General features: G+C 43.3%; 1 protein-coding gene across 2 annotated transcripts in view; it reads right to left on the bottom strand.

Moving 5' to 3' along the window:
• The window catches only part of BORCS5 (BLOC-1 related complex subunit 5), a 72,226-nt gene extending 53,042 nt beyond the window's left edge, over positions 1-19,184 (bottom strand). Inside the window, exons 1-2 of one of the 2 annotated variants that reach the window (XM_018085813.2) lie at positions 19,106-19,184; positions 18,428-18,556 (exon numbers count right to left, since the gene is read on the bottom strand). In XM_018085813.2, the coding sequence (XP_017941302.1) occupies positions 18,428-18,556; positions 19,106-19,163 (187 nt within the window). In that variant the 5' untranslated portion in view covers positions 19,164-19,184. Of the gene's footprint in view, positions 1-18,427; positions 18,557-18,840; positions 18,862-19,105 lie in introns of those variants that run through there. The other variant, XM_018085814.2, reaches the window with a different exon arrangement.
• Positions 19,185-21,060: the final 1,876 nt, after the last annotated feature.

Below are 21,060 nucleotides of genomic sequence, written 5' to 3'. Positions count from 1 at the left end.
GCATCCAAAACCCACAGGATCCTGGTATCACTGATTACTCTTGCAAATATTAGCATTTACTTTTAAAGTAAGCTTGTACACAAAAGTCTTTTTTAAATCTCTTTAAGGAAGGTACATGTCTAGCTAGCAACAAGGTTTACTTCTACTAATATCTAAATAGCCAGAGCTAGATAAGCTGTGCAGTCTTGGTCCATTTGCTCTAGTGCACGGAAGATTACCTGCTTCTCTGCATCCTGCAGTGTTTTATCCCACATACATGTGCATACATAAAAGTGTGTGTATATACACATCTACACACATACACAAAGAGCCCTAAGATGCTTGGGATCCCCTTGGGATGTCGATCCCAAAATAAAAAAAAGATAAACACAGGTATATCAAAAACCTGTAAGTTATTTCACTTGAGGAACATGTTTCTCAATACAGAACAACTTTCTAACACAAACCTATGGTTATTATCCCAAAGCAGGGGTACAGGAGTTAAGCACAACCCACTTCATATAAAAAAATCTATTAGCTATAGCATCACCTTTAGATAGCATCGTTAACCACAGAACAAGAACAAATCTGAGGGCAAGCATATTTAGTATCACGCCAAACTCCTGAACAACACCTCAGATGAGGTCTGTCTTTTGCCTCATAGGTGTCATTGGGCATATAGTTAAAGAAAAATAAGGTAAAAATAAAACATTGTCACTGTCACTTGTCTTATTGCTTTCTAGTGTACAGAAGTCTTTATGATCCATTTCTGCTTAATGCTAAATACTCCTTAACTTTTTTGCGTTTCTATTATAGTCAGAAATCCCAGGTCTCATTTCAAAGGCTCGCTGGTGAAACCAAAGCCAAAAAATAAACCTAACCCACCAAAACTCAGCAAGGTACCTAATCTGATAAGAAATCATCTGCCTTGACCCAAAATATTGCAAAGCTGAGGTTTTTATGGCAGTGTAAAGTAGCATTTCTACAACAGCACGCCACCATTCTCTGACCTGTTTTACAAGAGCAATACCTACAGCATCACCCGTGAGGGAGCAGCTCAGAAGACGAGCTGGCTCCTCTAGCTGCAGCAACCCTGGCTTTGACCGTCCCTGGAACTACAGGAAGCTCCACAGAGAGCAGCTGCTCTTCCACCACTACACATCCTGAAGCAAAGTATTATTTTAAGGATAAGGCTCTTCAGGTTAGGCAAGACCTAAAATATCACTGTGAAGAAAAAAACAGAAAGGAAAAAGAACACACATGAACATAGGAGTCTTTCAGCTCTCTGATCCTTATGGATTGAAAGAATGTTCCTTCCTTTTGTAAGAAAAAAAATTGATAAACAAGAGTTGAAGTTTAGTATCAACATGAGATAAGACACTATTTTAAGGTCATTTATTAGATGTCCCATGGAAGAAATACAAGAAATTTTAAGCTTGAAAGAAAATTTTATCACTGTATTTCATTACCAACATTTTGGCTGGAACAAGTCTAGTGTGTTAAATGAACAAAATTAGTTAGAAGGTACAACAGACTCTGAACTTTGATAACTGTGACTTAAGGGAAAAAAAGGTATTTGCACACAGCTCCATGCAAGTGAGCACATCCTGGCTTAATTTACAGAGAAAACATCTCACAGTTGAGAATGCAAAGTGGGATAGGAATAGCTCTGAGCAAAATACCAACATTTAATGAAACAGTACTTAAGATCTCACCAGCAGAACTCTGATCCCTTCTTTAAATTACACTGACACAGTTTTAAACAGACAATAGAGTTGATGGTGCAGTGAGTTTGTGATTGGAGATTTTATCTTATTTTACCATTATGCAGAGGGAGTGGAAATGTACAGAGGGAACAGCCAACATCCGTATATTAAGGCACATTACGAGCTAGAACTTTGGCATAGATTCTTTCCCCCGTGCACAAAAAGGAGATCCAGTCCCTTTGCCCACTACATTTCACCCCATCTTACTCTTCCTTTTTCGGCTGTGCTCATTCCACCACAGCATGGCACAAGGCACACCGCTAACTGTGGCTCAGGAGAGGGACTGTTGCTCCCCAAGCCATCTGCTCCTCAGTTGTACCAGGTTTGTGTGGCAAGGTTCTGGTAGGGGGAGAGGGCTATAGGGGTGACTTCTGTGAGAAGCTGCTGGAAGCTTCCCCATGTCCAACAGAGCCAATGCCAGCTGGCTCCAGGACACACCTGCTGTGGGCCAAGGCCAAGCCCATCAGGGATGGTGGTAGTGATAAATGTGATAACATGTTTAAGAAGGAAAAAAAGTTATTGGGCAGAAGTAAATGTGGCCAGAGAAGACAAGAGTGAGAAATATGTAAGAGAAACAGCCCTGCAGACACCAAGGGCAGTGAGGAACGAGGGGCAGGAGGTGCTCCAGGCACTGAACAGAGATTCCCTTGCAGCCCATGGTGAGGCTGCTGTGCCCTTTCAGCCCATGGAGGTCCACGGGAGTGCAGAGATCCACCTGCAGCCCAGGGAGGACCCCATGCCAGAGCAGATAGATGCCCAAAGGAGGCTGTGACCCTGTGGGAAACAGGAGCTGCAACAGGCTCCCGGCAGGGACCTTTGGCCCCATGGAGAGAGGAGCCCATGCTGGAACAGGTTTGTTGGCAGGACTTATGACCCTGTGGGGAACCCAGGCTGGAGCAGCCTGTTCCTGAGGGACTGCACCCCATGGAAGGGACCCATGCTGGAGCAGGGGAAGAACTCCTTTCTCTGAACAGCAGGAGGAACGTGTGATGAACTGACCATAATCCCCATTCCTGTGTCCCTGTGACACTGGTGGGGAGGAGGTGGAGCCTGGGAAGAAGGGAGGAGGGAGAGGGGAAAGATTTTTTTAAGATTTGTTTTACTTCTCACGATCTTGCTCTGATTTTGATTGGTAATAAATTCAATTAATTTCTCCAACTTGAGCCTGGTTTTGCCCTTGACGGTAACTGGTGAATGGTCTCTCTTTCCCCTTATCTCAACCCATGAACCTTTTGTAATATTTTCTCTCCCCTGTCCAGCTGAGGAGGGGCATGATAAGAGTGGCTTTGTCGGGCACCTGGCATCCAGCCAGGGTCCAAACACCATATCAACCTATCTGCTCCTCAGTGTCTTCGCAGGGAACAGTCCCAGCACACCTGAAGAGCTGCTCCTGTCACAGACATTCTCCAGAAACTGCCTTATTAATGAGGAGGGCAAAGCAAGCTTGGAGAGGGGGACATGAAAAGTAAATATTGCTGAGTGAGAGGAGTCAAAGCACACCAACAAATTTGCTCACAGAAAATGCCAGTTTGTCAAATGCTTAGGAGGAACTTATCCATTTCATTAAAATTTAGGGGGGAAAAGTTATCTAAGCATTACACATGCTCACATAAAGACTATTACATTGAGGTTTGAAGACTTTTTACCACACATTTGAATGAGAAGTGAAATCATTCTCATTTTTGCTATAATAAGCCATCTGGTGGCTACCTGGTTTGTAGCCTGACATATTAAGCTGAATGTAGAGACTGAACAACATCCTTTTGGGCACTGGTAAATACTGGGCTAAACTCAGTTTCCCCTCCCTGCCCTCACCCTGCTGAGGCATTGGCTACATCTATACCTACCGTAAAATGAATAATAATAATAATAATAAAATATACAACTTGTCTTTAATTTCAAGAAGCAATCCAATATCTAGTCTTACACAACAAAAGCATTAAGTGCACTGTGACACGTTTAATTTAGCACATTATCTGTTAGTCTAGCCCCACTCAATCATCTCATGCCTGAGCAATGCCTCTGCCTGTGAGAATTCACATACTAGAAAATCTCCTTTTACTTTTCCTAACCGAATGCCATCAACTCAAATTCCTTCTATTTCATGCAAAGGTGCATTTGGGGCTCTATTTTGTGAAGGAAATATTTCAAAGGGGAAGTAATTGGTGGGCCACAGTAAGAGGTCACATTAATTCTGTTTAATGGTCACATTAATTCATAGGTTTGAAAAGAGATGTCGGAATTTTTCCCTAGGGTCTTACATGCCCAGAGACTTCAGGCAAAGAGGCAGGAACTCACGCACACTGCAAGTTACATTTAAGGCATGGTAGTACAGACTAGAAGCTGAGGAAATGACAGAGGAGAGAGAGGTTTCTGTGGTTTTCAGCTGCATAGTAAGATTTATTTCATTTCATTTAGGGATATTCAGGGCTTGAACAATACAATAATACGCTCTTACCTTGATTTCACTGTACCTTATTTTGATTAGTAAGAAAAATAAGCCTAGCAATTTGGATAATAAAGGGGCACTTTAGCAGAGTATAGAACTTTATCACTCTTCTGAAAAACTTGAGTAGGGTCAAAAATTACTAGTAGTACAGATTTTGTTTTCTTGGTAAGCCCCCTCAGTTAAGAAGATAAGAGAGGGGGAAAATCAAGTTGACAAGCAAGTTGGTATCAAAACAGTTTCTAAACAAAAAGTTTATGAACAGTCTCAGCACTTTTTATCTTTTCCAACCTCCATTCCTTCTGGATGGCTGCTTTCGGAAGAAAAGTTTAATTCTGCTTCTTTTAGGAAAAAAAAAGCCTCAAGTCTTTAGCTTAACCTGTTCTGCTCACCCCTGCTTTTAGAAAAATCACTAAACCAAAAAGGGAATCAAAGAGTAGAATACAAAATATTTGTAGAGAAGCCACATAGGTGCAAGTCCATCAGTCCAGCCGAGACAGCTGGACCTCTGCTCCTACCATCACTTCATCACCGCCCTCCCACCCTGCCCCACACTTCTGAGGGGGTAAGTTCAGCAAAGTGTAGGGTGAATCCAAACGGAACACTTAATGGGAAACCAGAGTGCCTCAATAAATTCTGAGCATGTTATCTTCTCTGCAACAAGTCCAGAACCTAATTCGGAAATGTGCTTGCCTTAGTCCTGAAGAACCTAACCAGGACAGCTACTCTGAAGCAGTGCGGTGCCAGCTGTTTCCAGATGGAAATCTCTATGATGGATTTATGGAGAATGATGTAGCAACTGCAGCTGTAAGCCTGGATGCTCCAGTGTTAATCAACTGCATGAGGTTGTGGCTCCACAACTGGCAGTGCTGATCTCAGCTGGCCCCAACGTGACCTCAGTCCACAACTCATGGGATTTCTCCCCACACCAGCCGAAGCGCCTGCTGGATTCCATGATGAGCCAAGTTCCTTGCCTGTCAGAAGCATTTTCCCCTTTTTTATTTCCCAGGTAACTCCTTGGTTATCACCCTATTTTTCTTTCATTTTAAAATGTCACTTACAAGGAACAGATAGTACCCGTGACCACTGGTAGAATATTAATTGACTGGAGGTTGGAAAACAAACATCCTCAGTTTCTCATATTTTTCCAAAACTCTACTGTGCTGGTATAAAAGTAAACAGAGCTCAAGAGAGATTACAAGTCAGAGTTACAACTTACTAAAAAGATTACAATAAATACAACGACACAGAGAAAACTGGTTTTAACCCATAAAGACAGATATATAACGCAGCACCCCGGGGACAAGAACAGAACAGTGTTCATTAGCCCCTGTGCTGAGCACCACATGGCCCCCCTGGGTGTGTAAAGTAAAAGGAAAGGAAAACCTGTTGGTCTGAATGATGGTGGTAGTTCTGTTGAAGTAACCATTGCAGTCTGGTCGAAAGTGGCAGTCGCAGTCCTGTTGACGTTCTGGTCCTCCTCTGGATCCAACAAGTGGTATCAGAAGCCCCAAAACCCCAGGATTATATGTGCTCAGGTTCGGGTGGGAATGCCCAGTACCTCCCCCAGGGTGGGAAGTTTCACAAAGGGTGATTTAACTCTGCGAGTCATGGCATATTTTTGGACTCGTTGATGGTCTAGGTTGTTGCAGCTGCCTATTATGCCAGTCCATTGTGGCCCATTAGCAGAGATGACCCCTTAGGCTGGGTGTGAAGGTGTTAATGCCTCCCTGGAAGGGAGTTATCACAGCTGAGTCATGGGTGTGAAGAAAAAGAAACACACCCCTGCCTCTCAGGTGTCTTTAACACTCAGCTTGTAGCCTGAGGTGTCAGGTGTGCCCTGGGCAGCTGCTGCAAATGATACATTAGAAATGACACAGAGGGTATAGAATACAGAGTTTGCTCATACCCACATAGTGATAAACTGGTCCCGTCCCCTGTAACTAGGACACCTACTGATTGTCAATATTTAACAATTTCTTCTTCTTTTGTCCTGTATGCACTATCCTTCTCTGTTGCACATTGATCATGACAGCACATGTGAGCACAGCCCATTTTTAGCCAACCCACTCAATCATTTTACTGTATCTGTATTGAAAGACCAACCTTTTTCACATCAAGCCTACTCCTGCAGTACAGCACTTCAGTATCTAACTCACTCCTCTTGTTTCGCTGCACAGGAAAACTGCTTGATTTTAATTCACATTTTAAATAGTTGATGCAATCAAAACTCTAATCTATTTAGATGCTTTCTTCTGCAAGCTGAGGTGGTACAAAGGTAGACACACCACCACAATTTTCTTTGCATAGGTAAGAGCTATGGCACAAAAATAATTCTGCTCTTACCACATTTGTCCCGTTGGCTGGCATTAAAAGCTAGGCTGAGCCTTCACATCCTTCATCCAAATACATATGCTAACATTGACAACAAAAGTAATTGAACTTAGATACTAATAACAGGCACTTGGCATTTAAAATAAAGAAGTGAAAGTCTAAAACACCACTGCAGCTCAATCATCAGTTAATGTACCAGAGATCAGTAGACAAAAGAAATCATTTACCTTCCCAAGTGATTAATCTACAAATTCTTACTGCCTTCTCTACCACAGGACATAATAAATCAGATGAATAACTAAGGACATGTACAACAGTGGAGAATTTCAAACTGCTGCAAAAAAAAGCAACTCAGCCACCACCCAAACTGACTCCAAATTTCAGTTCATTCTAAAACTGGTGACAATGTCCCTGAATGGGAGACAACAAAAACTAAGTATAAGACTAAGTATTCTACTCTTAAGTTGTCCTGTTTCTGCAAATGTATAAATGCAAATGTGTACTTCCGTTCTAATCACCTGCATTTTGCTACTTTCACATCACAGAAAAAATAAGATTTAATCTCACAGAAGGTAAAGTAGCATGCATTACTTAAGAAGTTGATCCATTTTCAATACCTCTTCTACTTCATATTACAGATAACTGTTCTGTTTACTCAGATGAAATCTTTAGGATTAAAAGGAAAAATCAATCTTTCCCTTTAGGTTCAGGCTTTGCTTAGCTGAAAGAAATCCTCCAAAACTCCTATTATAAAGAATGAGAATTGATAAAACCCTGACCAACCTTCTGCCCATCCTCCTCCACAGTCAGCTGAACATCTGAAGGGCTCTCAGCTGAAGATCACTGCACCACCTCCTCCTCACCGATGCAGTAGAGTTTCAGCCTGCAGCTGCCTCTCAGTTAAGCACTGTGTGGCTCAGCCCACAGGCCCACCTGGTACCAAACCCAGCTTTCCAGCAAGGCCATCAAGACCTTGGTCACTTGGTACGAGTGCAAATAGAATACAAATGTTCGTGAAAGGAGCTTGAAGAGAAAGCAGTTCCCAGCGTGCTGTTTCAGCAAGGTTTGCAGCCACACATCTAATACTTCTTTTGTATTCCAGTGACACCCTGCGGCACTTCCCTAGACTGCAGGCTTTCCAAGTCTCAATAGTCATATTATTAACTATGTGGGTAAAGAACAGCAAATAAAAAAAAAGAGAAAGGACATTGCAACACCGAGTTGAAGGATGCTGGTGCACCCCATTGCTCCTGAGGAATGAAATGCATAAGTTTCTCTTGCTCAGCAGAGTTACTCACTAGCAGCCTATGCCCCTGTCCCCAGTATCCCACCTCCTGTTACACCTTTCTCTTGGGTGCAAATACATCACTGCCACGCTGATGTAACACGGTGGAAAGAATCCAGTTTTAGTGCCTGAGCTTCTTGGGTCTTTTACTGCAACACGGAACGGTGCTTGACAGTGCAATATTTCTGTCTAAGTTACATGAGTGACTTCCAAGAGATATCCTAGCTAGCAACAAGAGGACTGCAGCATGTGATCATAAAGTCTCAGTTTTCACTGCATTAGAACAGACCCACCTACCATTTCAAGAGTATAATTTCTACATGCATCAGCATATAAAAAAAAAACAAAAACAAAACACACGAGTGAATTCAAACAGCAGCCTAATATTTTTAATGCTTGCTCTTAATCTCATGAAAAACATCCTCTTACAAATAGCAAGTGCACTTGCTTTTGCCCTTCAGCTCTTTACCACATGAAATATACTCAAAGTGGATCTCTTAATACTGCACTGCATGACATTTTGCATTTAATGAACACATCAAGGACCAGCCTGGGCATATCATGTGTCTTCTCTGAAATTATATCCCACAATAACAGTAAACATTTCGAAACATAGGAGAAGTAGACGTGTAACACAGGCAAAAGCACCCAGGTAACTCAACCAATCACGCATGCACATAAGAAACCTCAAACCAAAAACTCCACAAGCATCCAAGAGAATGAGCTCACACACAAAAGGTGCTCACATCACTGCAGTGCAATATTCAGAACTTCTTAAAAGAAGAACACCTCCCCAAGTGCTAAAAAGTCCTGCTACAGAGCAGGCCAAGGATGACCACAGGCTGAGTAGCATCTCAGCAGCTCCTGCCAAAGGCTGCCTGGAATCCCTTAGCTCAGTATGCACAGCCAAGGAATCAAGAGCAAGGTGTATAAAAGAGAAGGGGGAGAGCTAGAGTGAAGGAAGTAGTGTGAATCCTGATCTCCAGTCCTTTCTTGTGAGCCACAAATGCTTCCTAGCTTGTAGTTATTTAATACAGAGTGTATAAACAGACAGGTGAGCACAAAACCCCCACAGATGTTCCCATCTTCTGAACAACCAAGGCCCTTGTGAATCCAGTTAAGGGTGCAAGTGAGTTCCAATTCTAAATATGTTATTGGGAAACTTTCTACACAGTCTCCAGAACCTGCTCATTACTGTTAAACATCAAACATCAACCTTAGCAGTCTACCATACAAACTTAAACTGTACAGAAATGCACACTATTTTGGGTCCAAAATCTTCCTTCAGTTGGAACTGACAAAAGCTTTGCCTTCAACTTCAGCAAAGCCACAATTTCACCCTGAACATCCGTTACTGACACAAATTATGGCTTTACAGCATGTACAACTCCTCCTACACCTTCCCCTTGACTAACACTACCTCAGGATGATGTAGGCTTCCAAATTGAATCGTACAGCACACTGATAGAGTGATATCAAGCACCAATTCTACTTCCTACTAACGTTACTTGTCATAATTTTGTTACTATTACAAACTGAAAATAAGTATGTCCCAGAGATCATCTGCATCTCAGTATTCAACGTGCAATCTGCAATTGCACATCTTCCAGTTTATGCATGCAAGCGTGTGCACAAGCCAAGCATACCATGACCAGCCCCACATGGAAAATAGAAGTATTCAGTGTGTCAGACCTCACTGTTCAAGCTAAATGAACCACAAAATTCCTCTTTTCCTTTCTGCTAAGATGCCCTAAGAAAGGAATAGAGGCAGATCAAATTTGATTCTAAACTTCAAGGTTTCTTAACAATGAGCTTGCTGACCTGTGCTTTATTGGTTGGTTGTTGATCTCATCTTACACAACTATCCACAGGGAGCATGGTTAAAGCTGAGCTCCCACCCCATTGCTTTGATAACAAGGCTTAGGAATGGAGCAGACTTATTTTTTCACTTGTATCTTAATAACCTTTTTATCTTTATATAAATGTAGTAAGTCAAGCTCTAATTAGAAAAGGGGGGTATTATCTATAAATATGAGTTTCTGGAATCTGCTCTTTATTCTGCTGATACTGCTTGGGCAGAGAAATAAAGGTAAGAGTAGCTTTTGAATTATGTGATGTTATAGAAAATGCAGTTAACTGCAGACCAGCAGTAGATACAGAAGTATCTACTCATCCTTTATCTCTACCATAGTCACTTGACAGAATCAGCACCCATAGGAAAAAAAAGTCAGTAACTAGGGTGTGATAATTTACCTTGTGCCTGTTGGTTAACCATAATATTTCTCAGTAAACTGACTGGCTTAACACCAAATAATTTCTGGACTTGGATAAACTTATCAATTCCTATAAAGCCTAAGATCAACCAGAAACATTCGTTTTTCAAAAGTAATGCATGGCAACACTGCTACTGGTCTAGCAGCAAAACACAAGCATTCTCAGCCACCAGGCAAGAGAAAGAATATTAACAGGGGGTCAAGCAGAATCACAAGAAATAAGCTACACATGTACAGCTTGTATATACAGAAAATACATTATACATACTATACATACAGTGGTATAGTAAATGTACTATACATAGTATACACCATACATACACACTGCACATAGCATGTACTTACAGTCTATTCACACGTATACACATATGTAAACATACCTTAAGTGAACAGTATTCAAAGTTAAGGCATATATTGGTAGGTACAATGTAGTAAAACAAGAACTGTTGGTAAATAAGCATGTTGTTGCATCTTCAGTCTTTCGGTTTGGGAGAACAAAAAAAAAATTAAAAGAAATGGCCTGCCATTGCACACTACTACAGGTCAATACTGAGGATGAGTGAGGTTTAAGCAGTGCAGTGCACTTGGTCGATGCTTTCTGTCAGTCAGACACGTGCCCACTGGGAAGCATGGAGCTCACTGATCTTTGCTGGGAAGGCACCTGGAAGAAGCTATGTCAACTAAACAGGACTCTAGAATAGGACTTCAGGCCAAAATACTTTCAGGTTGGCTCTTTTGTGGGGTTTTTGGTTTTGGATGCAGTGACTTTTTTCTTTCACAATTTGTATTGACAGTTTCGCTAATTCCTAATGGCAGACCCACCCTGAAGGTAATTGCAAAGTGACCTTTGTCATGTCTAGCTCATTTTCTTCTTATAATTTATTTTAGAGCTTCAACACCAGAAGATAGGCTTCTTCATAACTTCGTCATAACTGAAGTGACCACTGATGATGGTAACAGAGAAATCTGTTATAGAGATTTCCCTATAACATCAGAGATTCCTCATTAAAGAGCTGCTTCAAATATGTAATTACCATTCATCCTTCAAGATAGCACACATTTCTTAAGGAAAAGTCAGGTGTTCTGTTTCAGCATCCACGGCCTTTTCCTGTGTGTCTTGATCTGAACACATCTATATTGCTCACAGCCATTGCAGCCACAGAAATTTTCTGTCCAAAGTTCCCCTCAGGAACCACTCCAAGGTCCCATCTCTTCCCTGATAATCAGATGCTTTGGTCCCAGCATGACAGGCATGTTCCAGGCACAAACTTCTTGCTTCTCTACACCCAAGTGTCCATCATGTAACACAGCAGTTCCCATCTAATAAACACAAATACTTCATGACACTAAACAGCTGGAAGAATACAGCAACAGTGACAGAAGCAGGATGTATCACACTGACCCGCTGAAGAGGAGAGAACCAAACTAATGCCACCAGAAGGAAGCTTCCACTAGATTCCCCTCTCTCTCCAATCCCACCAAGCCTAAAGAAGGGACTCTGACTTTATATATTTTAGTCCACTGAATAATACTGCTGTGATATCCCCACAGGAGCAGCCCTGGAGAGCAGCAACTCCCAACATCTATCTCTAGACATACACATACATATAACTATATGTAGGGTATATATGTGCCTTCTACACACATTTCTAACAGAAATGTTTCCTTACATGCAATTTTCATTGATATTAAACATCAGGTTCAACAGATGGATATACATTAGAAAAAGATGCCCACAGACACACTAAATGGAAGGTGGGAAGAGAAATTTCACTGGCCCTTGAAGTCAAAGATTCTGTCAAGTCTTAACTTATAAGCAAGACAGTAATGCTGAATAAAAGTACACAAATGCGAAGGAAAGACAGAAAAGAAAAAATCTATTCCGATTTTGATGCCTGAATTCCTCTGAGAATGCAAAAATTTGGGAAAAAAAAGTTCTTTATGTGCTTCCTCATCACTTGCTTATCCTTGTCTAGAAGGATTCATCAGCTGCACTCCAGGAGAACGTACTAGCTTCTCTACCTTATCAACCAGATGCATCTGATTTCCAATCTCCTCCTGACATAAAGAGATTACGCGTTCTGTAAACATTTGTAATTACACTGTATATTTTGGATATTACAAGCAACTATTTTCATTTCACCTTAACCAGTTAATAGTGATTTCAAGGTACATTGGCCAACATGCAGGTACTCCTCATTAAAAAGCGTGTGGCAAACTGATAAGCCAGGACACGGTTAACTCCTTAGCACGCGGTATTTATCCTCAGCACATCTTCTAATGAATCCAAAGGGTAGCTGCACCCTGAGAGCTGAACTGTGAGCTGAAGAGCTCTGCCACAGAAGCTCTGCGAAAGTAAAGAAAGGAGAATCTGCAGGTGACTTGTGATGACCACCAAAGCTTATTCACATGCAGCAAGATGGTGAGGAGGAGCAATACGTGCCTGAGGAGGTCCAGAGGAGTCACAGCTGTTTAAGTTCAGCAGAAACTGGAGCTCAAGGGTCCTCAAGCAGGAAAGAGGATGCCAGCCTAACTGCCTAGGCAGGTAGCTCATTCTGGTTATCTGCCAATACACAAATTATACCAAGTGGTGTAGAACAGATTTCAAAAGGACAGGGGGAAAGGTAGACAAGTCAGTATCCACAGTCCCTGATAGTCTCCCAACTGGTGTTGAGCATATTGTTTGGATAACATCTAACCACAGACTCAAATCCTCTCACATATAAAACTGAGTAAGTTCAGGTCTCCAAACAGTCAACGAAGAACTGAGGAATACATGGAAAGAGGACATCATCATCATCCACTATCTCAGCTATCTTTTGAAAGGAAAGCTCCTTTCCTCAAAACTGAAGCAGCTTCTAGGTTCCAATTTCAGGAGCTAGTTTCAAGTTATGAATTCAAAATGAAGAGATGGTTCTCTACAATACAGAATATTAGCCCACCAGCCTAAAAAAAACCAAAACAAACAAACAAACAAACAAAAAAAACCCCAACCCCATTAACAAACAAAACAACAATTAAAATCCCCAAACCCACCAGGCAGCTGCACTCACATTATTCTTGGTATTTCTTCCCACCCAACATGCACATTTTCAGAGACCTTGTTATAAGAACAAAGCACGGGGTCCATCCAACAAACTTGGATGTTGCAAATTCTGGTTGAGGCCTATACCCTCAGCAGTACTGTCAAGTGTTGCAATAAGCAGATCCTCCCAGTAAGGCACAGGGACAGAACTATAAAAGTATTGAAGTATCACAATGTGTAGAGAATTATAGGAATAAAGTTCACTAACACGTGCTATTAGCTAAATTCCCTACACGGTAAACGGGACTAGGAGCATAAAGTGATGAACGGGAGAAAAAAGAGGATGTAAATCAGCAGAAAATCCTGAGGAGTGAGATCTGACAAAATCTTGTCTTAAATGCAAAAAACTCTAAACATCCATCCTTCCTCTACACACTATGCCAGAGAGAAAAATACATTTTTTAGAAAAGTAGTTTTCCTTCCTGAAAAATGACATCATAAAAAGTTGAAAGGTAAAAACAATCCTTTCAAGCTGCCTAATACAAGCTTATGTTTCATGTCATTGGAGGACAACACAAGATCCCCGCAGCATCAGTACAGCATCACAACTTTCACCACTGCTCTCTCTCACAGATTTCTCATCATCTCCCTATGCTTCTCTGCTGAAGTCGTACACCAGCTATAATGAAAATAACATCGTCAAATTTTCCCTTTAAAATATACTGAGATCAAAATGGCACTCCTTATGCTGGATCTATCTTTCAAGACTCTTTCTGACACAGAGCTTGGGCTTCCTTGTTACACTATTTCCAGGTAAACTGTACTCTAGACTTTTCAGAGTAAAGGTCTCATTTTGTTCTTTGTGAAATACCTTTCTTGATAAATAACAAAGCAACGTAAATACTGCATAACGGGCAGTAACGGGCATAGTTAGTAAAGATCTCACTGTGTTAGCCATAATGTATTCACTTACTTCCAATTCATGACTGATAGATCTTTGCTTAACGTGCCCTTAAAAGCATTAAGAACAGAAATGGCACAACCTTACTGAGCAACCTCCCCTGCTTTGCTATTCTTAGAAAAACAGTGGTATTATTCGTAGGACAAGAATCCGGTTATTTTGGGCCAGAAGATGCTAATGAGCTGCACACAATGCCCTTCCTAAGGCTACAACATGAAGACCATCTATGTTTGACAGAGGAACGGAGTGCACAAGTAACTTGCTGCAGGTCTGCAGAGAAGATGCCTCTCACCTATGTGATATGCTTGGGAATGCAGGTAAGCCTCAGCAAACTCTGCTTTTTTCCTCTCAATGCTGGAGGGATCAGGAGTTCCTATGACATGCTTGCTGCACGTGATGACAAATGCAATTTGCACATGACGTAGCTGAACTATTCATAAGCCACAGTCTTCAGCTGCATATCAGCACATTGCTTACACAGAAACAATCCCTGCTCTCATGGAAACTTGTACGCAACAATCCAAAGACCATCGGACAAAACAAAACAAAAACAAAATTATCATCACGTTCTTGTGCAGCAGGCCAAGCAGGCAGTAGCAACAGCTTCAACAATTAAACGTCTAGCATTAAAATTATTTTTTTAGTATTGAGATTTCCTCCATAGATAATTCAGAACACAAAACAAGGCTCCTGACTTAACTTCAAATAACTGCAAGCCCATATTCAGAACTCACGATATGTACCACTTATGCTCAGTACTCAGTATCACTTGTGCTTCCAAGGGATGTTGGTAAATGCTTCCTTCAAACAAGGAGGACAGGACAAGTAAAATGGCAGCACAAAAACGTAGCCAATATTTACAGGGGACTGGTGACAAAAAGTTTTTTTCCAGTTACTACAGGTGTTGTTTTAATTACAGGTTAATTTTAATGTACAAGACCCACCTAGAGGAAAGTCACAGTCCTCCCTGCCCTGTTAGCAGAAGCTGAAACTCACTGCCTATCTGGCAGCTTTTGTCCACCAGTCAGGATCATAGAATCAGCCAGGTTGGAAGGGACCTCCGAGATCATCAAGTCCAACCCTTGATCCACTACCACCATGGTTACCAGACCATGGCACTGATGCCACATCCAGTCTCATCTTAAAAACCTCCAGGGACGGAGAATCCACCACTTCCCTGGGCAGCCCATTCCAATGCCTGATTACTCTATCTGTAAAGAATTTCTTCCCAATATCCAACCTAATGGTCGCAATACCACCAGGTTGACCTGAAGAACCGTGAAACGAGATTGGAAAGCAAAATAACTGCAAAATTCTGTGAGGATGGGAGGAGGCACAATAGTGTAAAGAAGCTTCTGCTGCTTGCACAGTGACTTTGCAGTGAGACAGTAATCCCTCTTTCTTTTGCTTTTTCATGCTGAATACCTGTCAATGCAGAATTCTAGCCATAAGTAGGAAAAAGTTTCGTTCCCAAGAAAGCTTCCATAGAACAAATAATGCTTGTTAAGAAAGACAGAGAGCCTTTTTACCAGGGCCTGTAATGAAAGGGCAAGGGAAAATGGTTTTAGACTGAAAGAGGGTGGGTTTAGAATGGACATAAGGAAGAAAATTTTATTATGATGAGGGTAGCAAGACACTGGAACAAGTAGCCCAAAGAAGTTGTGGATGCCTCATCATGAGGGGTCTTCATGGTCAAGTTGCTTTGAGCAACACTATAGCAGCCTTCCAGTAGCTGAAGGGAGCCTACAAGAAAGCTAGAGAGGGACTTTTCACAAGGGCTCATAGTTGTAACTCTAAGGTACAATTTTTTCCTGTAGAAGTTGAGGAAAATATAGTATGAAAGATGTAATGGATATGACACTGGCATATTCTTCCAAGTGAAGAGTGCACAATGCTAAAGATTTTCAGCTTCATTGATCACAAACTCAACTCAGTATGGCTAGGAGGAACAAGTGTTTTTGCCTCTCAGGAACATGCAGTGTTTTACATGACCATGTGCTTTTCCAGTCCATTTATTTAATTATTAGGCCTCTTTTGAGACTTATAAGCAAAATAAAACTGCTTGGCATTGCTTAGACAAAGAGAAACTAAATAGAATAATGAAGCCCACAGGGAATCTAAGTTCACCTCTTCAGCTCCCCAAGCTGGCAGATCACAAGGCACAAGTTTTTAGAATTAGCTCCTAAAACCTTGAAACTTCTTCAGCCTTTCCAGACAAATAATTTTTCATGTGAAGAATACAGATAAGAGACCAGTCCAAAACAGAACAGCTTCTCAACTGGGCCTGTGGCAGATGTGTAGTCCCTCAACAGTCAACTCACTCAACAGGCACACACTGCTTTTTGTACTGAACACAAGTATCACAGTCTGGTTGTCCAAGTAATAACAAGTACTTGAGGTTGAAAAAGCTATTCACAAAAGCGATTCAGCATGCAAAACTCCTGAGCAGTCACCAGATACCACCAAGTCTCAGGAGACTCTAGGGAAATAGCAGGCCAAGTGATAGGAACAGAAAGGAAGATTTCTGTCATACATCCGCAGGTCCAAAGTAAGACCAGAGAAAGCAACACAGTCACCAAGACAACACATGCATGTTTAGGAGTTGAAGGACCTGGACTGGTCATCTAAGGCAGTGCCTTCCAATTTTCCATCTCAGCCACATGGCTGCTGCTCTCTCTTCTTCCTCACTTCCCACACCAAGTCCTGTATCCTTGTGACCCAAACACATATACAAGAACACTGCCCCTGGAAGTGGTCATTAGTCCCACTTCCCAGGACTTCCTTCCACAGGCCTTGTGCAACCCAGGTTTGCTCACCAGTTTGAGGCTGGGTGGAACTGAAATCCTTTGTCATCGCACTCTTGCATATATGCAACCACCTCTGTGCCAGATATTGTAGCATCTTCGAAATTTGGTCTCTCCTAATAAAAAACTTTCTCATTTCTTTTGTGGATTTGGGTTCCAGCATTTACATTTCAAGCTGTCGCTGGCATGATCCTTACAAACAAAGCAGGACAAAGCATTTGCTTTACAGCCAAAGCATGCTCTGCTTTGTTTAATGCTCTCCCTACCTCTCTGCCTCTTCTGCTGAAAACAGCAGTCAATGCTGCAGACTTCTGGACCCTATCTATCAGTACCCAACAAAATGCCAACTGCTTTGCCTGATAGGCTGTCATAATGTCCACAATTTCTAGTCGTGTTCCAGGGTCCTCATGTAGCAGACATAAACAAACAAAAAAAGGGAACAACTTTCTGGCCAAAAAGTGATGTTGTGATGCTACGTTACCTCTAGCGATGCCTTTAGGGCAAAGTGGCTCCAATAACTTCCCGGCAGCCATGCATGAATCAGTGACCTAAACCCTCAGCTGTACAACACCACATCATTTCTTCCAGCAGTAGGGAGGGCTAAACATCCCAGCTCCATCCTCTCTGTCATAGCAGACCTGCAAGGCATGAGCAAGTGCTGATGCCCGTGTATGCACACACAGCAGGCCTTGCATTTCCAAAAAAACACAGGCTCACTGAGTGTCCACTACACAGTACATCCACCCAGATTTGCCAACCCACACTGTACCAGGGAGAGGAACCCAAGAGGAGGCTGCTTTTACCAAACCAATTTGTGCAGGTTGCTCCAGACATCTCCCTTCCTAAGGGACTTTCAGATACTAATGATACTGTGCAGACTCCTCAAAAAATACATAGCTAGAAGCCAGGCCACAAAATGCACAAAGAGTTTTTGTTACACTGTAGGCTTGACAGTTTTGATTGAAATCTTCACTTCCCTTTGAACAGAATAGAAAGAACATGTAATGAGTGCAAGGGATGTACGAAAAAAACAGTGTGAGGAAAAGAAACAAAGAAAAGCCTCAGTCCGTGTATCCCACCCCAAAAAAACAAGAGCAAAATCTGCTCTATGTTGGAAACTCCCATAAGATATCTTGATTTCAAAAAACTGAATGCATACACAGGTAGTTATGACTCTGAGAGAGTAACACACAACTGATTTTAAGAAACTGGAGCAAAACTGGAGACTGTGATCCATTATATATCAGAATGTAATATAGCATATCCCATCAACCAGTGGTACAGGGCAAGCTGGTATGCTCGGAACTCTTTTGTCTTCATAGTAGATGGTTCCACTGCAGAGATTACTAGCACATCTCTAGACCAGTTCATCCACCATTTAGAAGGTTGGGACAGAACAAAAGAAAGTAAGGTTTAAAACAAGAGGGATAGTGAAAAATAGGGACAGAAATATGAACTTCAGTAGGAACCTCAGGATACACAAAGCACACATTCCATTAGGTATTAAAAAAAAAAAAGACGGCTTTTAAAAACAGAGGAAGAACGATCACCTACCTTTCAAAAGGGGCTGGAAAGTTGGAATTTCCTGCAGTTTTATGACATCTGGATCATTGCTGACATTCCGTGAGGATTGTGTTCCTGGGGCTACCACCACAATGTCGTCCATTTTTGCGCGTTGCTTGGCTGGCAAAGGAGATGCAAAGGAAGGATATGGGAGGAAAAGGGAACAATCAAATTAATAAGCAGATTCCATCAGAATCCAACCCTACGTGAATGTTGCTCTATTTAACATTGTACAGATATGCTTTTTATAGTACAAACACATTACCGAGATCACCGGAAGACTCTAAGCTCCTTTCTCGCTTTCCAAATCGGGTAACAGCTGATTCTGAAACACCTGCACCACTGACACCCTCCTCACTCCTCCTCCTTTAGCTCCACACCCACATTGCCCACGGTGCTCCCACCTCTCCGGCTCTGCCTCCCCCGGCCCGGGCGGTGCCCCCTCGCCGTCACAGGAAGGGCCGGGCCGGCGCCCACCGCTGCCTCCCAAGGAAACAGCTCTTCCCTGATCCACAGCCGCCGCCCCTCGCCACCGCCCGCGGCAGCCCCGTTCGCCGGGGGCAGCCCCCGTTCACGGCGGGCGAGCCCCGTTCACGGCGCCCTGTCTCTGTCTCCCTCCCTGCCTCCCTCCCTCCTTCCCCCCATCCCTGCCGGGCGCCGGGCACCGACCTGCGGCGCTGGGCTCGCCCGGGCGGCTCTCGGCCTCGGCGCTCTGCTCCGCTCCCATGGCGGTGCCCGCCGTTCCCCGCCTCCCGCAGCGCCGGGGAAGCGCCCGCGGCCGCCGCCCGCCCACGGGGTTCGGCGGTGGCGGGTCACGGCGGCTCCGCCCGCGGGCGGGGCTGCGCTCGGGGCCGCCAGCGAAGGGGGAGCGGAACGGGTCTCTCGCTTCTGCCCCGCCGGAGTGGCGGCGAGCGGGCACGGATGGGTCTCTCGGGCCGGGGCGGTGCAGAGCATCCCTCATCTGCTTGGGCAGGAGGTTGAGGGAGATGATCCTGCTCCGCTGCTCGGCCCTAGCGAGAGCACAGCTGGAGTACCGTGTCCCGGTCTGGGCTCCTCAGTATGAGACATAGAGCTACTGGAGAGGGTCCAGCAGAGGCCACAAAGATGATGAGGGGTCTGGAGCATCTCTGTTATGAGGAGAGACTGCGGGAGCTGGGCCTGTTTAGTTTAGAGAAGACTGATAGGGGATCTCATTAATGCATATAAATATCTCAAAGGCAGGTGCCAAGAGGATGGTGCCAGAGTCTTCGGTGGTGCCCAGCAACAGGACGAGGCTATAAAGTAAAACACAAGAAGTTTCATCTTAACATGAGGAAGAACTTTACACTGAGGGTGGCAGAGCACTGGAACAGGCTGCCCAGGGAAGGCATGGAGTCTCCCTGACTGGAGACATTGAAACCTACCTGGATGAGTTCCTGTGTAACCTGCCTTAAATGACCCTGCCTTGGCAGGGGGGTTGGACTAGGTAATCTTCAGAGGTCCCTTCCAACCCTAACAAATCTGTGATTCTGGGATTTCTTTAATTGCATGTATTAATTCTCCTCTGCTAAGACAAACATGCCAAACCCCAGACAGCTGGGCACGGAGCAGTCTGGGCAACATCCATCACCAGCTGCCTTATATACAAGTGTGCCAGGAGTGAGGGAAAAGCAGCCCAGATCAAAAGTTCACAGGGAGGTCAGGCTTAGGAAAAAAGAAAAAAAGAAAGAAAAAAAAAAAGCAAACCGAAAACACACAAGTGAAAATGAAAAGAAAACATACTTTGAGATTTCAGATTTCATGGCTAGGCTTCGCGAACGAAGATTTGGGAGTCAAATCAGAAAAGGCAGCATGCAATTGTCTGTGACAGAAGAATTGTCTATAATAGGACCAGCACTGGTGCGTGCTAGCTTCTGAGCAAGCCTGTTCTCTGCTCATGCATGAAGCCCAACATCATCAAAAGCTCTGCACCAAACTCAGCACCATTTTTCTTGGCTGCCTTTGCTAATTGTCACGAAGATTTAATTTAACACAAAAAGATACTCCTATCTCATGAGAACATCAGCCCAATCCAACATCACCTTTTGCTAGCTATAGGCTGTATGCTGTACTATGTACTTTTGTAACCCAATAGAATAGGTTACAATAGAAGTTCATCCTATCTGTGCCCAAGTGTTTCACCATGAGCACTGGCTCTCAAGCAGAGAGGTGCTCTACAGAAGCAGGAAAACACCTTTAGTGACTTAGCACCATGACACAGAGTTGGGGGTCCCTCCATTCTCCCTCTCTCAGCCTCCCTTCTTTCCCATCTCAGTGGTGAAGGGAGCACAGCAGCTGCTGGGCAAGGCTGGCACTTTCCTAGCCAGCAGACAAGGTTTCTGCATAGCTTTTGATGGACCTTGGCTTCCCTGCACCTCAGCAGCCTGACAGATTTGCTTCTAGTCTCCTCAGGGAGGCTGAGCACCTGCCTACCAAGAAGAGGCAGGAAGAGCAGAAATCAGCCATGGTGGCTAGAGCAGGGCAGTCATGTTATCCCCAGTATCTCTTCTGCCCTGCTCATATTATAGATCACATCAGCCCCTCTCATATTCCCATAATCATCTGTGCCTGTCCCACCACAGTAGTCTCTGTGTATATTTTCACAT

Source organism: Manacus vitellinus, unplaced genomic scaffold (genome assembly GCF_001715985.3).
Source record: "Manacus vitellinus isolate BGI_N305 unplaced genomic scaffold, ASM171598v3 scaffold_88_pilon, whole genome shotgun sequence".
NCBI classification, from domain to species: Eukaryota; Metazoa; Chordata; class Aves; order Passeriformes; family Pipridae; genus Manacus; species Manacus vitellinus.
Note: the sequence above shows the minus strand (reverse complement) of the source record. Positions and strands in the feature narration are given on the sequence as shown.